At 44.6% G+C, this 21,074-nt stretch overlaps 1 protein-coding gene across 1 annotated transcript in view; it reads left to right on the top strand.

The window, feature by feature from the left end:
* Positions 1-16,356, top strand: part of LOC311121990 (platelet-activating factor receptor-like) — a 51,151-nt gene extending 34,795 nt beyond the window's left edge. Inside the window, exon 2 of the mRNA XM_084196417.1 lies at positions 13,705-16,356. Coding sequence (XP_084052543.1) covers positions 13,747-14,880 — 1,134 coding nt within the window. The 5' untranslated portion in view covers positions 13,705-13,746 and the 3' untranslated portion in view covers positions 14,881-16,356. The remainder of the gene's footprint in view (positions 1-13,704) is intronic.
* Positions 16,357-21,074: the final 4,718 nt, after the last annotated feature.

Genomic DNA, 21,074 nt, shown 5'->3' with positions numbered 1-21,074 from the left:
CTTAACTACACTGTACTCACCAACTGGTGTCACAACTTATATTTTAATGGGTAGCTTAGTGGTTAAGAGCGTTGTGCCAGTAACCGAAAGGTCGCTGGTTCTAATCCCCGAGCCGACTAGGTGAAAAATCTGTTGATGTGCCCTTGAGCAAGGCACTTAACCCTAATTGCTCCTGTAAGTCGCTCTGGATAAGAGCGTCTGCTAAATGACTAAAATGTAAATGTAAATGTTGTCTTTCTCTTTGCTGTGACACAGCAAATACATTTGTTGTGATGACTGTAATCATTAAAAGGCCCAAATCCTAATTTGAGATCCCATGCACTTAACTTCAACTTTTGCGTAAATTATGTAAATAGGGATACATGCAAAAAACATTTAGTTACGGTGCAGATCTCCAGTTAGGATTCTGCCCTAATACAATACATACTTAATATTAACCAATATACAGTAGAACATATGAGAGGTCTTACCTGGTTTAACAAACAAACAGACCAGAAGAAACACAAGTTGCATGTTTAGTAGCTGTTGTTTTTCGCTATACCTGATATACGTTGCCACCTGATATGATGGCACTCTGGACCGGTATGTTAAAGGAGTTGTTCTTTACTCTGTCTAAAAGTCCTGATGGGGGAAGTTTAAAATGTGAAACAAAAGGGACAGGAACTTCAAGCTTCCCCCTGACTGTTAATCTGTCCACAGATTTTCACCCTGGGGTTGAATTAGAACACGATTATTGCATGTCTATGCTTTAGATAAACTTCCTGTTTATATCTGTCCAATCATCATTGTTTCTCCCCATCTCTACTACCTACAGTTGAAGTCGGAAGTTTACATACACTTAGGTTGGAGCCATTAAAACTTGTTTTTCAACCACTCCACAAATGTCTTGTTAACGAACTATAGTTTTGGCAAGTCGGTTAGGAGATCTACTTTGTGCATGACACAAGTAATTTCTCCAACAATTGTTTACAGACAGATTATTTCACTTATAATTCACTGTATCACAATTCCAGTGGGTCAGAAGTTTACATACACAAAGTTGACTGTGCCTTTAAACAGCTTGGAAAATTCCAGAAAATGATGTCATGGCTTTAGAAGCTTCTGATAGGCTAATTGACATAATTTGAGTCAATTGGAGGTGTACCTCTGGATGTACACTGCTCAAAAAAATAAAGGGAACACTAAAATAACACATCCTAGATCTGAATGAATGAAATAATCTTATTAAATACTTTTTTCTTTACATAGTTGAATGTGCTGACTACAAAATCACACAAAAATTATCAATGGAAATCAAATGTATCAACCCATGGAGGTCTGGATTTGGAGTCACCCTCAAAATTAAAGTGGAAACCACACTACAGGCTGATCCAACTTTGATGTAATGTCCTTAAAACAAGTCAAAATGAGGCTCAGTAGTGTGTGTGGCCTCCACGTGCCTGTATGACCTCCCTACAACGACTGGGCATGCTCCTGATGAGGTGGCGGGTGGTCTCCTGAGGGATCTCCTCCTAGACCTGGACTAAAGCATCTGCCAACTCTTGGACAGTCTGTGGTGCAACGTGGCGTTGGTGGATGGAGCGAGACATGATGTCCCAGATGTGCTCAATTGGATTCCGGTCTGGGGAATGCGTGGGCCAGTCCATAGCATCAATGCCTTCCTCTTGCAGGAACTGCTGACACACTCCAGCCACATGAGGTCTAGCATTGTGTTGCATTAGGAGGAACCCAGGGCCAACCGCACCAGCATATGGTCTCACAAGGGGTCTGAGGATCTCATCTCGGTACCTAATGGCAGTCAGGCTACCTCTGGCGAGCACATGGAGGGCTGTGCCGCCCCCCAAAGAAATGCCACCCCACACCATGACTGACCCACCGCCAAACCGGTCATGCTGGAAGATGTTGCAGGCAGCAGAACGTTCTCCACGGCGTCTCCAGACTCTGTCACGTCTGTCACGTGCTCAGTGTGAACCTGCTTTCATCTGTGAAGAGCACAGGGCGCCAGTGGCGAATTTGCCAATCTTGGTGTGCTCTGACAAATGCCAAACGTCCTGCACGGTGTTGGGCTGTAAGCACAACCCCCACCTGTGGACGTCGGGCCCTCATACCACCCTCATGGAGTCTGTTTCTGACCGTTTGAGCAGACACATGCACATTTGTGGCCTGCTGGAGGTCATTTTGAAGGGCTCTGGCAGTGCTCCTCCTGCTCCTTGTTGCCCTCCTACGGCCTCCTCCACGTCTCCTGATGTACTGGCCTGTCTTCTGGTAGCGCCTCCATGCTCTGGACACTACGCTGACAGACACAGCAAACCTTCTTGCCACAGCTCGCATTGATGTGCCATCCTGGATGAGCTGCACTACCTGAGCCACTTGTGTGGGTTGTAGACTCCGTCTCATGCTACCACTAGAGTGAAAGCACCGCCAGCACTCAAAAGTGACCAAAACATCAGCCAGGAAGCATAGGAACTGAGAAGTGGTCTGTGGTCACCACTTGCAAAATCAGTCCTTTATTGGGGGTGTCTTGCTAATTGCCTATAATTTCCACCTGTTGTCTATTCCATTTGCACAACAGCATGTGAAATGTATTGTCAATCAGTGTTGCTTCCTAAGTGGACAGTTTGATTTCACAGAAGCGTGATTGACTTGGAGTTACATTGTGTTGTTTAAGTGTTCCCTTTATTTTTTTGAGCTGTGTATTTCAAGGCCTACCTTCAAACTCAGTACCTCTTCATTTGACATCATGGGAAAACCAAAAGAAATCAGCCAAGACCTCAGAAAAGAAATTGTAGACCTCCACAAGTCTGGTTCATCCTTGGGAGCAATTTCCAAACGCCTGAAGGTACCAAGTTCATCTATACAAACAATAGTACGCAAGTATAAACACCATGGGACCACGCAGCCGTCATACCGCTCAGGAAGGAGATGTGTTCTGTCTCCTAGAGATGAACGTACTTTGGTGCGAAAAGTGCAAATCAATCTCAGAACAACAGCAAAGGACATTGTGAAGATGCTGGAGGAAACAGGTACAAAAGTATCTATATCCACAGTAAAACAAGTCCTATATCGACATAACCTGAAAGGCCGCTCAGCAAGGAAGAAGCCACTGCTCCAAAACCACCATAAAAAAGCCAGACTACGGTTTGCAACTGCACATGAGGACAAAGATCTGACTTTTTGGAGAATTGTCCTCTGGTCTGATGAAACAAAAATAGAACTGTTTGGCCATAATGACCATCGTTATGTTTGGAGGAAAAAGGAGAATGCTTGCAAGCCGAAGAACACCATCCCAACTGTGAAGCACGGGGGTGGCAGCATCATGCTGTGGGGATGCTTTGCTGCAGGAAGGACTGGTGCACTTCACAAAATAGATGGCATCATGAGGAAGGAAAATTATGTGGATATATTGAAGCAACATCTCAAGACATCAGTCAGGAAGTTAAAGCTTGGACAATGACCCCAAGCATACTTCCAAAGTTGTGGCAAAATGGCTTAAGGACAACAAAGTCAAGGTATTGGAGTGGCCATCACAAAGCCCTGACCTCAATCCTATAGAAAATGTGTGGGCAGAACTGAAAAAGCGTGTGCGAGCAAGGAGGCCTACAAACCTCACTCAGTTATACCAGCTCTGTCAGGAGGAATGGGCCAAATTCACACAACTTATTGTGGGCAGCTTGTGGAAGCTACCCGAAACGTTTGACCCAAGTTAAACAATTTAAAGGCAATGCTACCGAATACTAATTGAGTGTATGTAAACTTCTGACCCACTGGGAATGTGATGAAAGAAATACAAGCTGCAATAAATCATTCTCTCTACTATTATTCTGACATTTCACATTCTGAAAATAAAGTGGTGATCCTAACTGACCTAAGACAGGGAATTTTTACTAGGATTAAATATCAGTAATTATGAAAAACTGAGTTTAAATGTATTTAGCTAAGTTGTATGTAAACTTCTGACTTCATCTGTACATGGAAATGCATCCACTGTGTGAGCTGTGCAAATGGAAACGTGATGTGTTCTGCGTGTCTCCACTAGCTCTGTCCCCTCCCATGACATGAGTAGGTCAGATCACATCATTCAGTGGAACCTCTTGACCTGTCTAGTCAACATAGTAATGTGTTCAAGAATAAATATTTATGAAAGAATGCATCAAAATAAGTCTGTGGGTCTCTTTAGGGGTAGGAACTAAAATAAGAAACCAAATCAGTGGCCTTGTGGTGAGCGTGACTGCCCAGCGTTTGGAAAGATGGTGGTCCAACTACCAGTCATCATACCTCTCTGCTTGGTACTGGATTGGGGATGGATTGGGCCTAAGGCCCTGTGATAGACTAGCGTCCTTTTCAGGGCGTGTACATCAAGCTGCCTCATGCTACAGAAACAGGAAATATGCTCTTGCCCTATGGACCATTCTGGCTCAGACAAGGTTTACTTACTAAATTTAACTAAAAGTAGAAGACTTGCATGCAATGATAACTTCTCAATGGCTTCATCTTTCTGCTTCTGTTTTAGATTTCTTACTAGCCAATATTTTTTTTGAATGTCCTTTCAGTTACACCAATGACGGTCTTTCCAAGCTCACCAAGTCATTCTGAGAGAGCCATGTCTATGTCTCCATAGTGATGTGTTCTACTTAAGACAACACAGTTGCCCACCCTTACTCTAGATCAAGGATCATCAACTAGATTCAGCCGCGGGCCAATTTTTTCATGAGCCGATGGTCGGGGGGCCTGAACATAATTACAAATAATTTGGAGACTGCAAATTGACCGCAAGAAGCCCAAACAGATATAATATTTTACTAAAACATAATTTCAAACCTTGCTTACATTTGTATATGATCACGTGTCTCTCTATTATGAGTGGAAATACTTGGGAACAGATTTCACAAATTAAAATAACTTAGAAATGATTTTTTGCTCAGCAAACTTGGGGGGGCCAAACAAAAATTTGGCTTGCGGGCCGACAGTTGGGGAACCCTCCTCTAGATTCTTCCCCACAATGTATGGATTTGGCCACTGGGTGGCGCCCTATCCTCATGCATTTAGACAGTTTCCCTATCAGATATCAGTGGTGGGAGAAGGAGCACACACATCTCCTATAGGCTGAGATTCCTACCGGTCCAATAGAAAGCAATAGTAATGGTGTCTTTTTGCAGGCACTAACTCCGCCATTGTTTGTTGGACAAAGCCTATGGAAAAATTAATGGAGTTTCTGTAGGGTTTTTCGATAAACACCGAAAATAATGTATATATTGTATTTTATTTTTAGGGGGTAGATCAGCTTTAATATTGCAGATAGATTGTAGATTCCATCAATGTGTGTGTGTGTGTGTGTATGTATAATATATGTGTGTGTGTGTGTGTGTGTGTGTGTGTGTGTGTGTGTGTGTTTGTGTGTTTGTGTGTGTGTGTGTGTGTGTGTATAATAACAGTCAAAAGTTTGGACACACCTACTCATTCCAGGTTTTTTTTTTTGCCACCCTTTGCCTTGATGACAGCTTTACACACTCTTGGCATTCTCTCAACCAGCTTCACCTGGAATGCTTTTCCAACAGTCTTGAAGGAGTTCCCGCAGGTCTCTTCTTATTATTGGTGTCTTTAGTAGTGGTTTCTTTGCAGCAATTCGACCATGAATGCCTGATTCACACAGTCCCCGCTGAACAGTTTATTTTTTAGATGTGTCTGTTTCTTGAACTCTGTGAAGCTTTGGGCTGCAATTTCTGAGGCTGGTAACTCTAATGAACGTATCCTCTGCAGCAGAGGTAACTCTGGGTCTTCCTTTCCTGTGGCGGTCCTCATGAGAGCCAGTTTCATCATAGCGCTTGATGGTTTTTGCAACTGCACTTGAAGAAACATTCAAAGTTCTTGAAAATGTACGTATTGACTGACCTTCATGTCTGAAAGTAATGATGGGCTGTCGTTTCTCTTTGCTTATTTGAGCTGTTCTTGCCATAATATGGACTTGATCTTTTACCAAATAGGGCTATCTTCCTTATACCCCCCCCCTACCTTATCACAACACAACTGATTGGCTCAAATGCATTAAGAAGGAAAGAAATTCCACAAATTAACTTTTAAGAAGGCACACCTGTTAATTGAAATGCATTCCAGGTGACTACCTCATGAAGCTGGTTGAGAGAATGCCAAGAGTGTGCAAAGCTGTCATCAAGGCAAAGGGTGGCTATTTGAAGAGCCTCTAATATAAAATATATTTTGATTTGTTTAACACTTTTTTGGTTACTACATGACTCCATATGTGTTATTTCATAGTTTTGATGTCTTCGCTATTATTCTACAATGTAGAAAATAGTAAAAATATAGAACAACCCTGGAATGAGTAGGTGTGTCCAAACTTTTGACTAGTACTATATATATATATATATATATATATATATATATATATACTTCAACATTCAAATGTCCAAAAAAGTATCTGAAATGCAGCCATGCTCATCAACAACTAGTTGTATGTAGCTTAATAACACAAGATAGATATTTGTCTACGGCATACAATTGTCTATTGTATCCTAAGGTTATGAATGAACTATCAAAATTCTGTTCAATCATGGCCAGGGGTGGTCTAGCGGTTAAGGCCGCTGCCTTCAGCGCGCACTTGCTTCGATTCCGACCCACGCCCTTCTGGCACGAATAACTCAATACCCCGATTGGCATGATGTAGTTACACATTTCAAATATGGACAGTCCAGGATTATTTTACCTTCGATCTTGATGAGATATGACCATACCAGACACTTTTGGATAACATAAATAGTAAACAAATGAAATAATACTTCAGTAGGGTAGGCTACACCAACATTAGTTTCCATTCATACAGTGTCGGGTAAATTGCCACAGTAGATCTGCCATGGTAAACTAGGAAATACTTTATTTCAATTGTACAGAATGCGTGTCAGATAGATAAATCGTCCTTAGTCTGTTCAAAAACGACTATGTTGTTCCGATGATAATACCAATCTGAGGGCGAACATATCTTGAAAGATTTTGCTGGCAAGCAGGAGTTAGGCAGAGAGGAAGAGGCGAAGCGAGAGGGCTCACTCTCGCCAAAATAAATCCAGAATAAGCCCAATGCGTTTCTATGGGCTTAATGTGCAGACATAAGCTTGTTGCCTGCCTTTGGGATGACTCCCATTGTTAGACATGAGCATCTCATCATTATATACAGATATCTGACTAAGAGTGGCGCAGTGGTCTAAGGCACTGCATCTCAGTGCTTGAGGCGTCACTACAGACCCCTGGTTCGATTCCAGGCTGTATCACAACCGGCCATGATCGGGAGTCCTATAGGGTTGCGCACAATTGGCCCAGCGTCGTCCGGGTTTGGTAGATATGCCTGACTTGCTTAAACAAATTGGTTTCTACTGACAATTGAGATGACAAACTATTGCATACGGGGATGACAAGTTGATAAGAGGCAATCCGTGATTTCGATTAAGACATTAACATCACTAACTGTGCTAAATGACTAAAATGTAAAAATGTAATTAATGAGCGAGCTATTTGTTCAGCACTTTTGAAATGTACAGCGACAGAATTCAGAACATGGGCCGTTCTTACAATTTGATTTGCACTCGCCATTTGATTTGCAATTTGGTTTGCACTCGCCATCAAAACACAATTTCAACAGCTGAATTATATCTTAGAAATATTTATCTTACTCCAGAAATATATATAATATTACAAAGGTAGCAGGTAATTAAAATGCAACTTACCTCTGATCGCAAAGAACAAAAATGTCCTCTGGTAGGGTGTTAAAATCTGGACGCTGAGCGAGAATTCTACTGTTTGACGCTGGTGCTCACTTTATAAATCATAATATTTTGATAAACTGTGAATTAATATGTTGTGAATGTGTGTAAATGTCAGTGTTGTCTGATTAACCGTTCGTGAGCATGTCTCTCTGATATCGGTGGAGCTTCCTGAATCAGTTGGGCCAGAGCGGTTTGACGCTTCTGACATGCACTTTTTGCGCTCTTCTGAAAATACTGCTTTCACATTTGTCCATTTCGGGAGGTGTTTTCTAGTCCAATCATAAACGATTTCAGTATCAACTCGATGTATACAACTTAAGTTGATTGAAGTCTGGAAGGAGTTTTGTGGAGTGAGAAGGTAAGCAAGCTTTCATCTACACTGTATGACCATATATTTTTGACGAAACGCACACAAAAAAATCACTTCAAAGATAAGGTTCTTGGGAACATTTTGCTATGCTGCTATCAAGATTTCATGCTGAATTGTTGAAGTGATCTTAGATTTACCTCGAGTAGGTGGTTACCAAGCTGTTCAGCTAGCTAACGTTAGTTTACAGAACCTCAGGTTCTTAGTAACAAGATTTTTTATTTTTTATTTTAGACCACATAAGTGACAAGCTGTTTTAGCAGGTCTGCTGGCTAGGTAGCTATATCTGATTGGAGGTGTTACCTCCCCTTACACACACACACTCTCTCTCTCTCTCTCTCTCTCTCTCTCTCTCTCTCTCTCTCTCTCTCTCTCTCTCACATACACACACATACACACACATACAAACAGGAGATAGAGAGAAATGAAGGAAGGAGGGAGAGTAAGGGGAGGGAGAAAGTAGTAGGCAGCGAGGGATGAGGGGAGATAAAGAGATGGGAGGGAAGGAGAGGACTACTGGCTGATGAATGCACTCAGCTATCACTACCATTACACACACGTAGTGTAGTAGTATATATTAGACTGTATATACATCACGTGACTCATAATAAGACTAAGGAAGTAGCCTATTAAAATGTTTATCTGACTCCATAAAGAACCATGGCTTGTGCCTCATTGGGAGAAGAAGAGAAAGAAGAATGTAGGTGTCTCACAGCGCAGGTCAGGAACAAAGAAGAAAGATCAGTGAATCTAAGACCCTTTTATAAGCATCTGAGTTGTTGAACAATAGTATTACTGTAAAGTTAATCTCCAATCAGATATCAGATCTACATGATCTAATCACAACAGAACCTCTGCTTCTCAGAGGTGTGACAATGGGGGTTGGCAAGATCAAAAAATCAAATCAAATCAAATGTTATTTGCCACATGTGCCGAATACAACAGGTGTAGACATTACCGTGAAATGCTTACTTACAGCCCTTAACCAACAATGCATTTATTTTTTAATAAAAAAGTTAAATAAAACAACAACAACAAAAAAGTGTTGAGAAAAAAAGAGCAGAAGTAAAATAAAATAACAGTAGGGAGGCTATATACAGGGGGGTACGGGTGCAGAGTCAATGTGTGGGGGCACCGGCTAGTTGAGGTAGTTGAGGTAATATGTACATGTGGGTAGAGTTAAAGTGACTATGCATAAATAATTAACAGAGTAGCAGCAGCGTTAAAAGATGGGGTGGGGGTGGGGGGGCAGTGCAAGTAGTCCGAGTAGCCGTGATTAGCTGTTCAGGAGTCTTATGGCTTGGGGGTAGAAGCTGTTGAGAAGCCTTATTTCCCTAATTAAAATGCAAATCAATTTATAACATTTTTGACATGCGTTTTTCTGGATTTTGTTGTTGTTATACTGTCTATCACTGTTCAAATAAACCTACCATTAAAATTATAGACTGACCATGTCTTTGTCAGTGGGCAAACGTACAAAATCAGCAGGGGATCAAATAATTTTCCCTCACTGTAGCATTCTCACGTAGGTGTTCCTCTTGTCCATGTGGGAAAGGGAAGTGTGGAGTGCAATAGAGATGGCATCATCTGTGGATCTGTTGGGGCGGTATGCAAATTGGAGTGGGTCTAGGGTTTCTGGGATAATGGTGTTGATGTGCGCCATGACCAGCCTTTCAAAGCACTTCATGGTTACAGACGTGAGTGCTACGGGTCGGTAGTCATGTAGGCAGGTTACCTTAGTGTTATTGGGCACATGGACTATGGTGGTATGCTTGAAACATGTTGGTATTACAGGCTCGGTCAGGGAGTGGTGGAAAATGTTGGCCAGTTGGTCAGCGCATGCTATGAGTACATGTCCTGGTAATCCGTCTGGCCCTGCAGCCTTTTGAATGTTGACCTGTTTAAAGGTCTTACTCACATCGGCTATGGAGAGCGTGATCACACAGTCGTCCGGAAAAGCTGGTGCTCTCATGCATGCTTCAGTGTTGCTTGCCTCGAAGTGCGTATATAATTCATTTAGCTAGTCTGTTAGGCTCGTGTCACTGGGCAGCTTGTGGCTGTGCTTCCCTTTGTAGTCTGCAATACTTTGCAAGCCCTGCCACATCCGACGAGCATCTGAGTCGGTGTAGTAGGATGAAATCTCAGTCCTGTATTGACGAATTTGCCTGTTTGATGGTTTGTCGGAGGGCATTACAGGATTTCTTATAAGCATCTGGGTTAGAGTCCCGCTCCATGAAAGCAGCAGCTCTACCCTTCAGCTCAGTGAGGATGTTGCCTGTAATCCATGGCTTCTGGTTGGGGTATGGACGTATGGTCACTGTGGGTACGACGTCATCGATGCACTTATTGATGAAGCCAGTGAATGGTGTGGTGTACTCCTCAATGCTATCGGAAGAATCCCGGAACATATTCCACTCTGTGCTAGCAAAACAGTCCTGTAGTTTAGCATCTGCGTCAACTGACCACTTCCATATTGAGCGAGTCACTGGTACTTCCTGCTTTAGTTTTTGCTTGTAAGCAGGAATCAAGAGGATAGAGTTATAGTCAGATTTGCCAAATGGAGGGCGAGGGAGAGCTTTGTACGTGTCTCTGTGTGTGGAGTAAAGGTGGTCTCGAGTTTTTTTTCCTCTGGTTGCACATGTAACATGCTGGTAGAAATTAGGTAAAACGGAATTAAGTTTCCCTGCATTAAAATCCCCGACCACTAGGAGCGCCGCCTCTGGATGAGCATTTTCTTGTTTGCTTATGGCCTTATACAGCTCGTTGAGTGCGGTCTTAGTGCCAGCATCGGTTTGTGGTCGTAAATAGATGGCTACAAAAAATATAGATGAAAACTCTCTTGGTAAATAGAGTGGTCTACAGCTTATCATGAGATACTCTACCTCAGGCAAGCAAAACCTTGAGACTTCCTTATTATTAGATTTCGTGCACCAGCTGTTATTGACAAATGGACACAGATCGCCACCCTTGTCTTTCCAGAGGCAGCTGTTCTATCTTTCTGATGCACGGAAAACCCAGCCAGCTGTCTGTTATCCATGTTGTCGTTCAGCCACGACTCGGTGAATCATAAGATATTACAGTTTTTAATTTCCCGTCTGTAGGATAGTCTTGATTGGAGCTCATCCAGTTTATTATCCAATGATTGCATGTTGGCTAATCGTACGGAAGGTAGAGGTGGGTTACCCACTCACCGTCGGATTCTTACAAGGTACCCCGTGCTAGGTCCCCTATATCTACATCGCTTCTTCATGCGAATGATGGGGATTTGGGTCTTGTCCTGTGTCTGAAGTAAATCCTTCGCGTCCGACTCGTTAAAAAAAAAATCTTCGTCCTGTACGAGGTGAGTAATTGCTGTTCTGATATCCAGAAGTTATTTTTGGTCATAAGAGAGAGTGGCAGAAACATTATGTACAAAATATGTTACAAATAACGCGAAAAAACACACAATTGGTTAGGAGCCTGTAAAACAGCAGTCATCTGCTCTTGTGCGAATCCACTACAATAATTTAGTGTGATATGTTGCATTTCGTATCATATGTATTCATTTATGTATGACCATCACCCATTTCATATGATATGTTACGAATTGGAATTCATTTTATATGTTACAAATTTGCAGAAAACGTACAATATGCTACGAATTTGCAAAAAGTATGATATGGTACGAATTTTGGTCCAGACAGCATCAGATACATGGTCTGCACTCTACACATACTGAGATTGAGGGGCGCTGTTTTGCTCGCTCGGATGCTTTAACTGAGATTGATGCGTCTTTCTGTCGGCGCTCCACACTGGGAAATCAATTATTATTATTTCAATATTGTATTTGGACGGGCAAGGAGGTAGACCCTGAGCTGCATGCTGTTCCCTACTGTAGGGTATGTCTTGTGATTGGTCTAGCCTACATACAAATCACAGCTAGGCTATACATATTTTTTTAAAGCTATTGATCCTCTGTGGCTAAATTATAGGCCTACTCCTGGTGTTGTATTCTGAATTATTTCATTTTAGTGAATTTCGCTCTAGTAATGGTGAGAGATTCAGGCGCGCATCTCTCTCTCACCACAGCAACGGCCACCACAGCATCCGCCACGCTTTGGTCTGTCTCTAAATCAAATCAAGTCAAATGTTATTGGTCCTTGATTATCTTTTTGGCTTTCCTGTGACATCGGGTGTGTCCTGGAGGGCAGGCAGAGGAAACAGAGGAGAAGAGCATTCGGCATCATGGTAAAAAAAAAAACATTGCAGTGCATATTCTGCTGTCCTATTACATGGGCAATGATGTTTGAGGGGAAAAACTGTTCGTTATTTGCAGTAAGTTATTTGTTGTTGTAATACCCCAAATTGATGTGGCAGTTTAAACCAATTAAGGATTCCAGCTTTAACGATGGTAGGATCTCATCAATGGGGCTGTAGTGGAACAGGTTGAGAACTTCAAGTTCCTTGGTGTCCACATCATCAACAAACTATCATGGTCCAAACACACCAAGACAGTCGTGAAGAGGGCACGACAAAGCCTATTCCCCGCCAGGAGACTGAAAAGATCCTCAAAAAGTTATACAGCTGCACCATCGAGAGCATCCTGACTGGTTGCATCACTGCCTGTTATGGCAACTGCTCGGCCTCCGACCGCATGGCACTACAGAGGGTAGTGCGTAAGGCCCAGTACATCACTGGGGCCAAGCTTCCTGCCATCCAGGACCTCTATAGCCCCCCGTGTAGCTCAGTTGGTAGAGCATGGCGCTTGCAACGCCAGGGTTGTGGGTTCGATTCCCACGGGGGGCCAGTATGAAAATGTATGCACTCACTAACTGTAAGTCGCTCTGGGTAAAAGCGTCTGCTAAATGACTAAACATTTAAAAAATGTGAATGTATACCAGGCGGTGTCAGAGGAAGGCCCTAAAAATGGTCAACGTCTTCAGCCACCCTAGTCATAGACTGTTCTCTTGGCTACAGTGCGGCAAGTGGTACCGGGGCTGTTCCCTCACTGTAAGCATTTCACTTTAAGGTTTACACCTGTTCTATTCGGCGCATGTGGCAAATACAATTTGATTTGATGTTCACGTGCTAGTCGGAACTAGGAAACTCTGACATTTCCAGTTCTAGTTTTACATGTGCCACGTTCAACGAATCAGCAAGTTGGACATTTCAGAGTTTCCTACTTCTGACTAGCATGTGAACGCGGCAAGTGTTGCTTCTTGAAAGCAGACCAGAAAAGGCTGGTGACACAAGTGTTGTAAGACAATTCCTGTATGTGTCATAGCTGACTGTTATGATAGGTGTGTTTTTTGGTTTCTATAGATACAACTGCATTTGATTTACATTTACAGTAAGTTGAGAAACTCTCAAATATGGTGGTGTGTGACACACTTTGTGTGTTTGTCAGGAGTTGATTCAGTGAATCAACAACTGCTCAGACTGGATAGGCCTATAGCTATTCATTTCACCTGAGAGAGACACTAGACATGTCCAACGTTCTCCTACTGACTACAGTAAGAGTAGTACTAAAGTGAACATTAAAGAGTGATTCTTGAAATATGAGTCTAATATGAAGTCTTTTTCTCACAGAGGGAGTTGCTTTCTTTAGCATAACCAACAGTGGAGGCCACCATGGGGATGCCAGAGGACTTAGCAGTGTCCAGGAAAGTGAACTTAACGACAGTCGGTAAAACAACCTTTCTGGACTCGGAGTTCCGCTACACACTCTTCCCAGTGTTCTACGGTGTTGTGTTTGTCCTTGGGCTGATAGCCAACAGTTACGTGCTGTTCGTGCTGCGGCGCATGCGCAATGCCAAGGCCATGAACGAGATCCGCATCTACATGGCCAACCTGACTGTGGCCGACCTCCTCTTCGTGTGCGCCCTCCCCTTCTGGATTGGCTACTACCACTGCAGCGGCGACTGGCGCTACGGCGACTTCCTGTGCCGTGTCACCGGCGTGTTCTTCTTCATCAACACCTACTGCTCCATCCTCTTCCTCGCCGCCATCAGCGTCAACCGTTACTGGGCCATCACGCGCCCGCTTGATGCCGCCTCGTCCGACCGTTGGCGCCGCGGAGTGGCTGTCACCATGGTTATCTGGACGCTCACTCTGTCCATGTCCGTGCCGCACCTCTTGAAGACGGGCATCCAGGTGGATGAGCGCAACGTGTCGCGCTGCTTCGAGGGCTTCCACCACAACACTGACGACGAAAAGCGTACAGTGGCCACCATCCACCTCATCATCGTGGGGTGCTTCGTCTTGGTCTTCTTCGTAGTAGTAGTCTGTAACCTGCTCATATCCCGGGCCCTGCTCGCCCAGTCCCCTATCCAGACTCGGGGCTCTAGTTCATACATGCCCCGGGGGGTGAAGGGCCAGGCCCTGCAGATGCTGTGTGCCGTGGTGGGGGTGTTTGTGGTGTGCTTCCTCCCCCACCACGTGGTGCAGGGCCCCTGGACTCTGGCTGTACTGGAGATCAAGGAGGGCTGGGGCAGCATGGACTGGGACCAGCGGACCAGGCAGTGGCTTAACAACGCCCACCAGGTCACCTTAATGCTGATGGGGCTCAACTGCCTCCTGGACCCTGTGGTCTACTGCTTCGCCACCAAGAAGTTCCGCCTGTACATCAAGGACCATCTGAAAAAGTTGGAGAGGGGCAAAGGATGCTCGGAAACAGCCATCACACAGATTTCTATGGTGGAGTGCAAGATTATGAGCCAGCGGCTCCATAACGAGCAGCAGCAGCTCCAGATTTTAAATCTCTAGCTAACATTGTATTGTAAACATTGTGGCTAATGCTTATGCTGACTGTTGATAGTGACCACATCCTCAGGATGCTTCATTCCATCACACCCACATCTAACAATGCACACATAGTGCAGAACGTGCACTCTGTTACGTAGCCTCATGTTCATTCAGACACATTCACATGAACAGATGCAACACCACACAGCCCCACCCAGAGTATGGTTCCTCTGTAGATTTCTTCCCTGTAGGGATTTTTTCCTGGCCACTGTGCCAGCTATAATCAGTGCTTTCAGGAGTCTTTGGACCATTGATTCTTTGTTTTCACTTTTCAGTTGTACTGTACATTGGATCTCACAACGTATCTTACACTTTGTTCTTGTGACAGACTTGCGACTTCAATTTCATCACCTCTGTTTCTTCCTGTTCTTCTACTGTAATCAGAGGAGAAAATCTGAAGTTTCATAGGGAACTGGAGCTTCTATAAATGATAGCACAATAGCTCTATAAACGCAGTCCCAAGCCACTAGACTAGATCGTTAGATAAAATAGATGGTGCATTTACTCGGATAGTCCTATCACTGTTGGAGCCTTCTAAATTCGGTGCTGAACAACAGCTAGTCATGAGCAAGGAATTGAAAATTCCTCGGTCTTGAGCACCTAACATGGACACATATTTAAGTTCATGCATGTTGAGATAAGCAAATCTTTGTAATGAACTGAAATTGTAATTGCCAAACGAGCTATGTAGAATTGCATGGATTTTAGCCTACAGAGTATTTTAGCATACTCTCACCTGTGGTACAATGTGAAATTGTATTTGTTTTGCAATTTTGGAGGATTGCAAAAGAAATACTGGGAGCCCAGAAGTACTTTCGGTCACACTTTATTTGGATAGTCCAGATAGTCCATTTGTAGATGCTCTACAGAGAGGTCATACTATCAACACACTATTTGTTGACAAGTAACTGCTTGCTAAGGTTAGGGTTAGGGTTAGAATAAGGGTTGGGTTAAGGTTAGGGTTGGGATAAGGGTTAGGGTTAAGATTAGGGTTAGGGGTTAGTAGATAGTTGAAATGTTAGTGATAGTCTGTAGAGAGTCCATCTGTAGATGGTTTACAGACTATCCAAATAAAGTGTTACCAGACTTTAAAAAATATGTGATGCATTGCAATTATTGTTAAAGCTAGTTATTGTAAAGAATGAGGGAATAACAAGCTTCACAGTCCTTTTACAAGGCTGGTAACCATGTGATGAACTTGATGACTTCTCAACTGCCAGCTACTGAAGTATTAACAGAGATGAGTGTGTTATAAAGTTAATGGACCTCTGGTATAAATGTTGCAGTAACTGTAACTCTATGTTTGGGATGCAATTAAAATGTGTTGTGTAGCACGCTGTACTGCATTCTCAAATGTAAATCTGATATAACAGATATATTGTTATTGAAATACCTGTTTTTTGTTTCACAATAAATGTTTTATTCAAGGCTTCCGTTAAAAGATTCTGAGAAAGATCACTATCAGCATCTTGCAAATGAGTGAAGACAAACAAGAAAAATAACACTTTTCAAACCTCTTTACTTTTTTACAAGTCAAATCTAGATTCCCTTCAAATATTAAACAAACTCTAACTCTCTTAAGGCCAGTTTCTCTGACACCAATTTAACATAGTCCTGGACGAAAAAGCATGGTCAATGGAGTATCTCTTGAAATAGTTTTTAAATCCAGGACTAGGTTTAATCTGTGTCTGGGAAACTGCCCCACAGTGTTTTAGAGTGAGCAAAGGAGGATGTATCTCTTCTGTTATCTACAGTATGTGGTTTATCAAGCAGGCTATTTTAGTGTTACATTCATGTCACATATGCATATGTTGTTCCTGTCATTGGGTAAGTCCCATCACCCTCTCTCATTCCAAGGTGTAGGTATCATCCCAAGGTGGTGTAGGTATCATCCCAAGGTGGGGTAGGTATCATCCCAAGGTGGCGTAGGTATCATCCCCTTTTGTTTAGGCGGGATACAGGTCGGTGTAGGCTTGGTTGGTTTCATCACAGTTCATGTAGACTTCTCCCTTATACCCAGCCTGGGCCTGGGGCTGACTCCTCCCCCTAGTGGATGACAACAGACACATGATCAACATAGTGATCAGCTAATTATAATCGCATACACAGGAAGACACGAGTAAAACACACAGATATGATTCTTCATCATACTCTTACTTTGGTGGTTTTTCAGGTCCAGTAAATCCTGGAAGTACATGGAAAATACATCACAGTAAATTCAACCAACACTCACATTGCCTGAATGAACATTGTAGGCTTTTCAGAAACCTACTATAGTCCTATATTTTGATTATTTACAAAGACGACAGAGGGAGGGTGGTAGGTGGCTTGACAGTACAGGGTGACACTCTGCCCCTCCCTGGTTACCAGGTCCTTGGGTGTGGACCACACCCTCACATTGGAGAGTCTCTCTAGGGAGATAGGAGGGGACATGGAGAACTACTTTGTGGTACTGAAATACACACAGATTACAGATCCAGACTTAACTCTTAGAAAAGGGTTCAAATAGGACAACCCTTTTTGGTTCCTGGTAGAACCCTTTTGGGTTCCACGTAGAACCCTCTGTTGAAAGGTTTGACCCCATAAACCTCTAACCCAGGGTTCTTCAATTCCGGTCCTGGAGGGCCGAAACACTTCTGTTTTTTATTTCTACCTGGTAGTTAATTGCACTCACCTGGTGTCCCAGGTCTGAATTAGCCCCTGATTAGAAGGAGAGGATGAAAAACAGAGGTGTTTCGGCCCTCCAGGACCGGAATTGAAGAACCCTGCTCTAACCTGACTGCACTACATGTGACACACCATGAACACACTGTCTTTGTGTATCCAAACCATACCCATCAACACACTCATCAAATAATTTGTCAAGCCAAGAAGGGGGGCAAGGTTGTAGATTGTAGTGGCGGCGGTGGCCGCCACCCACCTCATCATCGTGGTGTGCTTCGTATTGGTCTTCTTCGTAGTAGTAGTCTGTAACCTGCTCATCTCCCGGGCCCTGCTCGCCCAGTCCCCTATCCAGACTCGGGGCTCTAGTTCATACATGCCCCGGGGGGTGAAGGGCCAGGCCCTGCAGATGCTGTGTGCCGTGGTGGGGGTGTTTGTGGTGTGCTTCCTCCCCCACCACGTGGTGCAGGGCCCCTGGACTCTGGCTGTACTGGAGATCAAGGAGGGCTGGGGCAGTATGGACTGGGACCAGCGGACCAGAAAGTGGCTTAACGACGCCCACCAGGTCACCTTGATGCTGATGGGGCTCAACTGCCTCCTGGACCCTGTGGTCTACTGCTTCGCCACCAGGAAGTTCTTCCTGTACATCAAGGACCATCTGAAAAAGTTGGGGAGGGGCAAAGGATGACCGGAAACAACCATCACACAAATTTCTATGGTGGAGTGCAATAATGTGTGTTTCAGTGAAAGGTTAGTGAGGGAGGCCTCATTTCCCCAGATGTTTAGTTAATTTCATTCCGATCTCCTTTGCATTAGTGTAGCCTTTTCTGTAGCCTGTCAACTATTTGTCTGTCTATCCCTGTTCTCTCATCTCTGCACAGGCCATACAAACGCCTCACACCGCATGGCTGCTGCCTCTCTAACCTGGTGGTCCCTGCACGCACGACCCACGTGGAGTTCCAGGTCTCTGGCAGCCTCTGGAACTGCCGTTCTGCGGCCAACAAGGCAGAGTTCATCTCAGCCTATGCTACCCTCCAGTCCCTCGACATCTTGTCGCTGATGGAAACATGGATTACCACAGAAAACACTGCTACTCCTACTGCTCTCTCCTCGTCTGACCATGTGTTCTCGCATACCCCGAGAGCATCTGGTCAGCGGGGTGGTGGCACAGGAATCCTCATCTCTCCCAAGTGGACATTCTCTCTTTTTCCCCTGACCCATCTGTCTATCTCCTCATTTGAATTCCATGCTGTCACAGTCACTAGCCCATTCAAGCTTAACATCCTTATCAATTATCGCCCTCCAGGTTCCCTTGCAGAGTTCATCAATGAGCTTGACGCCTTGATAAGTTCCTTTCCTGAGGATGGCTCACCCCTCACAGTTCTGGGTGACTTTAACCTCCCTACGTCTACCTTTGACTCATTTCTCTCTGCCTCCTTCTTTCCACTCCTCTCCTCTTTTGACCTCACCCTCTCACCGTCTCCCCCTACTCACAAGGCATGCAATACGCATGACCTCATCTTTTCTAGATGCTGTTCTTCTACTAATCTCACTGCAACTCCCCTCCAAGTCTCCGACCACTACTTTGTATCCTTTTCTCTCTCGCTCTCCTCCAACACTACTCACTCTGCCCCTACTCAGATGGTAATGCGCCGTCGCGACCTTTGCTCTCTCTCTCCCGCTACTCTCTCCTCTTCCATCCTATCATCTCTTCCCTCTGCTCAATCCTTCTCCCTCCAATCTCCTGATTCTGCCTCCTCAATCCTCCTCTCCTCCCTTTCTGCATATTTTGACTCTCTATGTCCCCTATCCTCCCGGCCGGCTCGGTCCTCCACTCCTGCTCCATGGCTTGACGACTCATTGCGAGCTCACAGAACAGGGCTCCGGGCAGCCGAGCGGAAATGGAGGAAAACTAGACTCCCTGCCGACCTGTCATCTTTTCACTCCCTCCTCTCTACATTTTCTTCCTCTGTTTCTGCTGCTAAAGCCACTTTCTACCACTCTAAATTTCAAGCCTCTGCCTCTAACCCTAGGAAGCTCTTTGCCACCTTCTCCTCCCTGCTGAATCCTCCTCCTCCTCCCCCTCCCTCCTCCCTCTTTTTGGATTACTTCGTCAACCATTTTGGTAAAGAAGGTTGATGACATCCAATCCTCATTTATTAAGTCAAATGACACCGCTGGTCCTGCTCACACTGCCCTACCCTATGTGCTTTGACTTCTTTCTCCCCTCTCTCCAGATGAAATCTTGCGACAACCTGCCCGCTTGACCCTATCCCCTCCTCTCTTCTCCAGACCATTTCCGGAGACCTTCTCCCTTACCTCACCTCGCTCATCAACTCATCCTTGACCACTGGCTATGTCCCTTCCGTCTTCAAGAGAGCGAGAGTTGCACACCTTCTCAAAAACCTACACTCGATCCCTCCGATGTCAACAACTACAGACCAGTATCCCTTCTTTCTTTTCTCTCCAAAACTCTTGAGCGTGCCGTCTTTAGCCAACTCTCTTGTTATCTCTCTCAGAATGACCTTCTTGATCCAAACCAGTCAGGTTTCAAGACTGGTCATTCAACTGAGACTGCTCTTCTCTGTGTCACGGAGGCTCTCCGCACTTCTAAAGCTAACTCTCTCTCCTCTGCTCTCATCCTTCTAGACCTATCTGCTGCCTTTGATACTGTGAACCATCAGATCCTCCTCTCCACCCTCTCCGAGTTGGGCATCTCCGGCGTGGCTCACTCTTGGATTGCGTCCTACCTTACAGGTTGCTCCTACCAGGTGGCATGGCGCGAATCTGTCTCCGCACCACGTGCTCTCACCACTGGTGTCCCCCAGGGCTCAGTTCTAGTCCCTCTCCTATTCTCTCTATACACCAAGTCACTTGGCTCTGTCATATCCTCACATGGTCTCTCCTATCATTGCTACGCAGACGACACACAATTAATCTTCTCCTTTCCCCCTTCTGATAACCAGGTGGCGAATCACATCTCTGCATGTCTGGCAGACATATCAGTGTGGATGACGGATCACCACCTCAAGCTGAACCTTGGCAAGACGGAGCTGCTTTTCCTCCCGGGGAAGGACTGCCCGCTCCATGATCTCGCCATCATTGTTGACAACTCTGTTGTGTCCTCCTCCCAGAGTGCAAAGAACCTTGGCATGACCCTGGACAACACCCTGTCGTTCTCCGCTAACATCAAAGCGGTGACCCGATCCTGTAGGTTCATGCTCTACAACATTCACAGAGTACGACCCTACCTTACACAGGAAGCGGCACAGGTCCTAATCCAGGCACTTGCTTGTCATCTCCTGTCTGGATTACTGCAACTCGCTGTTGGCTGGGCTCCCTGCCTGTGCCATTAAACCCCTACAACTCATCCAGAACGCTGCAGCCCGTCTGGTGTTCAACCTTCCCAAGTTCTCTCACGTCACCCCGCTCCTCCGCACACTCCACTGGCTTCCAGTTGAAGCCCGCATCTGCTACAAGACCATGGTGCTTGC

The sequence above is a fragment of the Coregonus lavaretus genome (assembly GCF_964263955.1).
Source record: "Coregonus lavaretus genome assembly, contig: HAP1_SCAFFOLD_447, whole genome shotgun sequence".
NCBI lineage: Eukaryota > Metazoa > Chordata > Actinopteri > Salmoniformes > Salmonidae > Coregonus > Coregonus lavaretus.
The sequence above is the reverse complement of the archived record's forward strand: the minus strand, read 5'-3'. Positions and strand labels throughout refer to the sequence as shown.